This window comes from Pristiophorus japonicus, chromosome 14 (assembly GCF_044704955.1).
Source record: "Pristiophorus japonicus isolate sPriJap1 chromosome 14, sPriJap1.hap1, whole genome shotgun sequence".
Lineage (NCBI taxonomy): Eukaryota > Metazoa > Chordata > Chondrichthyes > Pristiophoridae > Pristiophorus > Pristiophorus japonicus.
In genome coordinates, this window is record NC_091990.1 from 27,225,781 (window position 1) to 27,234,516 (window position 8,736).

An 8,736-nucleotide genomic window follows, 5' to 3' on the forward strand; every position below is an offset into this window, starting at 1 on the left:
TCACTCTTACTGATCATTTTAAATTGAAGTTCCTTCAACAAAGCCTTTCCCTATTCACTCTGTCAACATTTTTAAATTTTCAATTAAACCTCCTCTTAACCTTCCCTACTCCCGTAGAATTAGCCTGCGACAAATTTCAGATCTACCTTTTGTTCTTTTCTTCTTGCGAATAGAAGCACGGACAATGTCTGATCCAATCTGTTTGTTTGTGTGGCGCTTTGCTCGGACTTCCTTAAACCAATCTCCTGTTGCGATCTTTAGCTTTTCTGGATCGAGAACCGATTGTTGCAACTTCCTGCAGAATTCACAAGAGAAAAAGCTTACAGGCAGTAACGCGGGGCTGAAGTATCAATAGGAGCAGAAATGGATGTACTCTACCAATATCACTAATGAGATAAGATTCAAGATTGTCATCCTGAAGTTCTAAACAAACTTTACAATGTGCAGGAATTAAATACATTGGTTGGGAGTTTTAACCAATTCACTCTGCAGGATCAACTATTCCTTTCACTATTAGAATAATAGAATCTAGCCCAAAACTAATGATGGTCCCTGTTATTGGATTAGCTGGGTGCTATATTGTACAAAATATTATGGAATTTACTCAAAGCTGCTTGAAGTGTGGCGGTTAACCCACTGATGCATAAACAGGTTTCTACCATACTTCCAGTGAGGTTATAGTGGTGGCGGAAGAGCAGGAAATTTCCAGCATATGTCTTTGACACAAAGTTAGAAGCAACAGAAAGGTTCGTATTTGAGAGTAGGAAGTGAAAAGGGACGAGTGGGCAAAATTGGGGCAGATGGAGTTCAATATGGGGAAGTGTGAGGTTATCCGCTTTGAACCCAAGAAATATAAATCAGAGTATTTTCTAAATGTGGAGGAGCAGAGACATTTAGGGGTCCATGTAGAAAAATCATTAAACGCGATTGGACAATACAAAACGTGATCAGAAAGACTAATGAAATGTTGGCCTTTGTCTCAAAAGTGGTGGAAGTTATGTTACAGTTATATAAAGCTCTGGTTAGACCCCATTGAGAGTATTGTGTTCCGTTCTAGGCACCTCACCTCAGGAAGGATACATTGACCTCGGAGGCTGTGCAGTGCAGATTCACTAGAATGATACTGAGGCTAAAGGGTTAAATTATGAGGACAGGTTGCATAAAAATGGCTTGTATTCGCTTGAGTACAGAGGATTGAGGGGTGATCTAAAAGAGGGGTTTAAAATGACAAAAGGCTTCAATAGGGTAGATACAGAGAAACTATTTCCTCTGGCGTGGGAATCCAGAACATGGGGTATAATCTTAAAATTAGAACTAGGCCATTCAGGAGTGAAATCAGGAAGCACAAAGGGTAGCGGAAGTCAATTGGAGCTTTCAAAACAGAGATCAATAGTTTTGTTAGGCAAGTGTATTAAGGGATATTATTCAAAGGCGGGTAAATGGAGTTGAGTTACAGATCAGCCAAGATCTATCTGAATAGTGGAAGAGGCTCGAGTTAAATCTAGGACTCTGAATCAGAGGGCTGAGTGTGAGTATTAAACAGAATATTGGGTCAGGATCAGAGTTCTGTGTATTGATGATGTTTTGAGAAAATGGAGCAGTATTGGGCCATAGTTACCATGGTTCATGGTTGCTGCTTAGTAATGGATGATGGTTAATGCTTGATAATAGGTCAAAGTTATTGCTTGGTAAATGGTTATGGTTTCTGCCTTGTAATTTTTTGACAATGATTATAGTTATTGCTTGGCACTGGTTACCATTTGGTCATTGGTCACTAAAACTGTTTAGTAATTGGTAATAGTTACCACTTGGTAATTGATTATGGTTACCACTGATTAATGGTTCACTGCTCTTGCTTGCTAATGGGGCACAGGTCTAAGTTAACACTTGTTAATGGGTCACAATTTACAATTTACACTTAGCAATGGGTCACAATTTACACTTGGCAGTGTGCCCTACTTATCACTTAGGTCCTGGCTACTACTTGGGTTGTCTCTTCTGAAAATACCAGCATACTTATTGCTATTGGTTAATTGAGATAGCCAATCATTGCAAAGCCCCAATAATCCTTATTTTTTTTCTCAGTAATCTGTCAACAAGGTCCTTGAAACTCCCAAAATGCATTATTATCAAAGTTCATGAGAAATCTTAGAGCATGGTAGAGGTTAAGGAAGCCATATTTAATTCAGACACAAGTGGGCTTCATGACATCAAAGTCCAAGGAGAAGATTACATTCAACTATCCCGGAAGTTACTTGTGTTATTTCAATAAACCTGCTGTTAAAAGATAATTAGTTAAAAGGCAGAATATTATCTGAATGGTGACAGATTAGGAAAGGGGGAGGTGCAACGAGACCTGGGTATCATGGTCATTAAAAGTTGGCATGCAGGTATAGCAGGCGGTGAAGAAGGCAAATGGCACGTTGGCCTTCATAGCGAGAGGATTTGAGTATAAGAGCAGGGAGGTTTTACTCAAATTGTACAGGGCCTTGGTGAGACCACACCTTCAATATTGTGTACAGTTTTGGTCTCCTAATCTGAGGAAGGACATTCTTGCTATTGAGGGAGTGCAGCGAAGGTTCACCAGACTGCTTCCCAGGATGGCAGGACTGACATATGAAAAAAGACTGGATCGACTCGGCTTATATTCACTGGAATTTAGAAGAATGAGAGGGGATCTCATAGAAACATATAAAATTCTGTCGGGATTGGACAGGTTAGATGCAGGAAGAATGTTCCCGATTTTGGTGAAGTCCAGAACTAGAGGTCACAGTCTAAGGATAAGGGGTAAACAATTTAGGACCAAGATGAGGAGAAACTTCTTCACTCAGAGAATTGTGAACCTGTGAAATTCTCTATCACAGAAAGTTGTTGAGGCCAGTTCATTAGATATATTCAAAAGGGAGTTAGATGTGGCCCTTACAGCTAACGGGATCAAGGGGTATGGAGAGAAAGCAGGAATGGGGTATTAAAGTTGCATGATCAGCCATGATCATATTGAATGGTGGTGCAGGCTCAAAGGGCCGAATTGCCTACTCCTGCACCTATTTTCTAAGTTTCTATGTTTCTAATTAATTCATTTTGAATCAGTTGATTGGGTTTTCAGCAGTGTCCACAACTTGTTTTTCACAACTAGCATTAAAGGCCATTGCTAAAGCTAGCAGAGGAAAATTGATGTCAAATATAATAGAGTGGATGCACTGGTGAAGAAGGTGGAATAATAATTCCAGTCTATGTGTTTGAATCTCTGCGAATGAGTTCAGATTGAATGCAAAATGTTCTTCTGCTCACTTGATGCGTTGGTCCTCCAATAAACGGAGTTCAGCATCTCGGTACAGGACTTGTACAATCACATTCTGTTCTTCATCTGTTAGGAAATTCAAATCAATCAGCTCCTCTACGTTGAACTCTAACTCCATGGCAAGATGTCCAACATCAGACAATTCTTCAAGACTGATCAGCGGTGAAGATGCTTTAGTGTCTTGCCAAACAGTGTACCATCTTACGAATGTTTCTAATATGCTCCACTCCTCACAGGCCTGACAATGAAGCAACATCCATCCTATTTCTGAGGAATGAAAGTACAGAAACCTCCATCGGGTCTCAATTATTTCTTCATGTATTGGTCCCGGCAACAATCACTGCAAACAAACACATAGAATTCAGAGATTTTACTCAATCAACAGATTTATGTTCTGCCTTGGGATAAAGTAATCCACGTGGCATACAATGTGATAGGTCAGTTCTGTAACTGAATGTTGATGCTACACTATTGAGGGGTAGAATTTGTATTCACCCCACCTCATGGACAGTGCATTAGACAATATGTACATTCCAAAACTGCCCAGCTCCAGTCCCTCGGACCACCACTGCCCATTCCCTCCCCCAAACACTGACCGGCCCCTCCCCCATTACTGCCCCCACCCTCCTGCTCCAACCCCCAGCTGTTCCCTCGCTCCTCCTCCCATTACTACCCACCCTGCTCCTTCCCCCCACGACTGCACTCCCCACTCCTCCCCCTGTTACTACACCCCCTGCCCCTCCTCCCATTACTGCCACCCCTCGCTCTTCCCCCCCCCCCACCATTACTGCCCCCCACTCCTCCCGTATTATTGCCCCCCCGCTCCTCTCCATTACTGCCCCCACCCCTCCCCTCCCCCATTACTGCCCCCGTCCCCTGCTCCTCCCTCATTATTGCCCCCCTCGCTCCTCCTCTATTACTGTCCCCCTCGCTCCTTCCCCATTACTGGCCCCCTCCCCTCGCTCCTTCCCCATTACTGGTGTTTTAATGGTGTTACTATAACATTAGTGTTCCTGATGTTGCTGTACTGTTCCTGACGTAACAATGATTTAGCAACAAAAACTGTTTTAGGACAGCTGGTCAACGATAACAACATGCATTTATGATGTATCTTTATACTGCAGTGCATTTGGACAAAAAGCGAGGTTTAGGTCAGCCACAGACTAGGAGCCCAAGAACCATCACAGTCACTGGGAGCAGTATCTGACTATTACCACATCGGCAACAGGGGAAATGAATTCAGCATCAGCAGAGACACTTCTGTGGTTAGCAGGCCTTTGAGGAGCTCAGGGATCAAAACCAGGAAACTCTCCTGGATGATGACTCTGTTTCTCAAGGGTTTCAACGTGAGGCTGCCTCCAATGGCGTCCCCTCAGACGTCCCTCCCAACATGCAGCCCAATACAGTTTGTACATACACAAAAAGGCACAAACTTTACAATAATAACGCAAGTCATAGTGGTCACAGACTGAGAACAGATACACCTTTCAATGCTGCAAGAAGAAAAGGAGAAGTGATGTACGGAGAAGAAGGGAAGTCGTGGACATCAAGAACAGCACAATCAAGATGAAACTATTCATGACAGATTATGAACATTTTAGGACAGTGAGAAGAGCAGAGGTTGGTCTGCCAGGGTTTCAAAAAGGGAGTTATGGGAGAGGTGTGCTCCAGGATGGGAGGGCACAGCATGTTCAAGGATCTGAGGAAAAGGAGGTTGGAGATGGGACAGTAGTTGGTGAGGATGGAACAGAAAACCAATGGTATCAGCTTGCATGATAATAGGCAGGGGAGCTGGATAGTCAGGAGTTGAAGGTGGTGGAAAGGTGGAATCAAGTGAGCAGGCAATGGGCATCATGAATGAGATGAACTTGGAGAGGGCAGGGAAAGAGATGGGGAAGAAACTAAAGCGAGACAAGGGTTCAGGGCTAGAGTGGGTGGTGACTGGAAGAGGTTAAGGCCAGGAACGAGAAGCCAAAGGGAAGAAAGGACACAGTAGAGGTAGCTGCATGGTCTCAATTTTGGTGAGAAAGAAATCCGTAACCTGTTTGCACGATGTCTGAGGAGGTGGAAAAGGCAGGGGAGAGAGGTTTAAGGCAAGATGGAAATGAGGATCAAGGAGATAACTGATTGTAGGAAAAAGGAGCTTAGGGTTGTCCTTGCCCTCCATTTTTGAATATTAAGGGAATAATGTGATATGGGGACAGCGCAAGAAAGTGGGGTTGAGGTAGGTCAGCCATGATCTCATTGAATGGTGGAGCAGGCTCGAGCGGCCGAATGGCCTACTCCTACTCCTAATTCTTATGTTCCATGCTGATCCTGCAGCAGTGGTGGTTTCACAGAGAGGAAAGCACAGTAATACTTGATGTGGTCAACCCAAATTTGAGCTAAGCCAGTTGCATACACTCAAGTTTCCAACCCTCAAAGCGTGCAAAGATAGAGGCGAAGGAACGTTTATGCAAGTCAACAACTGCAGAGATGCCATGATAAGTGGAGAGCCAGAAGTGCGGGATTCTGAAATTGAAGAGCGTGGCTGTATGCAACTGGAAGAAAAGATTTTCCTATGGGCAGGTGGTGAAAGTAGTGAAATTGGTAGCATATAAGAGGATAACGGTGGTAAGGAAGACCAAGAAGTGGTCAGAGATAGCCTCATTTGTGAGCAATGGCCATGTTAAAGGACTGGCCAAGGAGATGGGTAGAAAAGTTTGTGTAGAAAAGTTTGTGTGTGGTTTAAATTAAGAGAGGAAATAATGGTGGTGAATTCAGAGGACAAACTCTTCCAATTGGTTTGCATGCTCCTTATCTTTTTCCCCTGCAGCCAATTGAGCCAATTCTAGTTCTCAGTTTAAGTCTTTCATTTAAAAAATACTGGAGGACTAAATTCAAAATGGTTTGCACCGGTTTTATGCTCATAAAACAATGACAAATTTAGCAGTGGGACAGCCAGCTCCCCACCCCACCCCACCCAACCCAATTTGTACATGTGCCTTTTGATCGCCCAAAATAAACACAAGCGTCAATTCAATATTGAGACTCCTATGCTCATTCTGGACTCGTCAGAGTTTGAGTTGCTGCCAAAACAGCAACCTAACCAACAGTGGAAGCCACAGAAATATCTGCAAATCATTAAAAAAAAAACTTAGCTTAATGTGAAGCCTGAAGGAGCCGAGCACTCCACGTTTCCCCCCCTCAGTACCTTAGCCAGTGTTTGATTTAAGCGGAATTTGAAGGGCCCGATCCGGTGGGCAGTGTCAGGGAACCCAATTGATGCCCACAGCAATATGATAATGAGGTCCTCAGGCCTTGCCCCTTCCTGGTATGCTTGGCTTCAGATACTGATAAATTTTGGCTTCACTGCTTTTTAACCACTGTTCAATTTCCTTTGAAATTTAAATTTATAATAGCTTTTTGGTCTGTGTGATAATAGTAAGTTATCACCACTGTTTTGGGGGGGATTTATATTGAAGTTCAACATCAGTGACCGCTCCAGTTAGCTGACTTTGCATTCTCCATGAACCAGAGTGCCTTTAGCTGCCCACTCCTTTGGTCAATGCAGAGAGACCTGGTGTTAAACAGAGAACCCTTGCTGCTTACTCTGGTTTACTGCAATATATCATGCGCCAGCTCTTTATTTCCCTTTCTTCAGTGGGTCAATAAACATTCACTCTAACAGACTGCAGCTCAGGTTAGAAACCAACAGATGATGAATTTATTTGACATTAAACAGGTAAATAAATAGTATTTATAAACATTACTAATCGCCTCAAAATATCAACACAACACCTCTCTTTTGCTAACCTTTACATAGTGAAATACTGACATGGAACTGCTCATTAACCAATTGATCCCATTCCCTAATGTACACCCACCGACACACGTTCAGTAACACTCCTGCCCCTCACAAGCACCAACACACACCCACTAATATACGCCAAGGCCCTTGACAAACACACACAGCAACATATTTGCACTAATATACATCCATGAGCATGCACCCACACAAAACCAGAACACATTAACACCCGCCCACTGACACAAACAGAAACACACTCTCATATGGCTGGTCTCACTCACATCACCAACAATCTTTCAGCCTAATACAGACTCACTGTCACTAACAGATTCTCAGTAACTTTTGCATTTACACTCACATTCTGTATCCCTCACATTCAGTCACTCTGTCTAAGTCTCACACTTTAGTCCAGCCATCTGTTCGTGACTGATGTAAAACAGACATTACCAGCATAGCCTGTTCCTTTGCTGAAGTATTTGTTCCCCTGTCAAGCCCTTTTTCAGTCTTTTTAACAAACTGTCAAGAGTTAATTACCTCGTGAGGCCTAATAAACTCCTAACCCATTGAGACAGTTGGGGGCCTCAACCAACTGAAGTGTGAGCAGAGCTCAGTGCAGTGTCAGCACTGGGTGATTGCTCAGGTGAGCTTGCTTATTTTAACAATGACATTTACCTGTTCAATTTAGACGGAATGTTCAATTCATAGGAAGGAAGAGCTCCAGAATCAGCAGAGCAGTGAGGCCCAAAACAAGCCAGCAACTGTACAATTGTGAAAGTTGTTTGCGTAGCTTTGAGTTTGCATTAACACAGTCAGGTTGTGACACCATAGATAGGAAATCTAACCACAGAGTGTAGAGAGAAAAACAGGACTGGATTTCTGTCAGATGTGGAGTGAGTTTTAAATCAGCCATGATCTTATTGAATGATGGTGCAGGCTTGAGGGGCCGAATAAACTACTCCTGTACCTATTTTCTATGTTTCTATGTTTCTACTTCAGCCTGTGATGCACAGCCACATGTACACAACTTCATACTCCAGACTGTACTGTGCACACTATGGGCTCAATTTTCCCCAGTATCTGTGTCATGTATTCAACTATCATTGTAACCCATGTATAAGCTGACCTAAGTTGTACACCTTGAGAACATTAACCATTAGGGGTGAACTTGTGGGAGACACTCCTAACCTGGGACTTTCGGGTATAAAAGGGGAAGCTCCACCCACCTTCATCACTTGAGGTCTTGGTAATAAAAGTAATTGGTCACAGAGTGACCTTCTCTCAAGTATGGGCCTCGTGTGCATTTATACTGTATAGTAAGGACATATCAACCTGCGCCGTTTTTTTTGGAGTAGGCTGTTTTTTCTGGCCTAACTTAAAAATCCCCAGTTTCCCCAATCAATTTGCACTAGCGTAACTCAGTTAGTTACGTTTTTTTTGGTAAGTTTATTTTTCCTCAAAAGGCGCATGACCAGCCACCTACGCTCATTCTGGCCAGCTAATAGTTACTCCATTTCTACTTAGGCCAGCGTATGTGGCCTCTCGAGAAAACCCTTGTGGAGAGTTATAGAAATCGATGCAGGTAAGTACATTGGTGGCCATTCGGCCTGAGCTAGGGATGGGAAGTGGAACGGACCTGGACCGGCAC

At 43.2% G+C, this 8,736-nt stretch overlaps 1 protein-coding gene across 3 annotated transcripts in view; it reads right to left on the reverse strand.

The window, feature by feature from the left end:
- Positions 1-7,865, reverse strand: part of LOC139279807 (synaptotagmin-like protein 1) — a 60,427-nt gene extending 52,562 nt beyond the window's left edge. For all 3 annotated transcript variants that reach the window (XM_070899039.1, XM_070899040.1, XM_070899041.1), the window contains exons 1-3: positions 7,764-7,865; positions 3,292-3,641; positions 147-295 (exon numbers count right to left, since the gene is read on the reverse strand). In XM_070899039.1, the coding sequence (XP_070755140.1) occupies positions 147-295; positions 3,292-3,557 (415 nt within the window). In that variant the 5' untranslated portion in view covers positions 3,558-3,641; positions 7,764-7,865. The remainder of the gene's footprint in view (positions 1-146; positions 296-3,291; positions 3,642-7,763) is intronic.
- Positions 7,866-8,736: the final 871 nt, after the last annotated feature.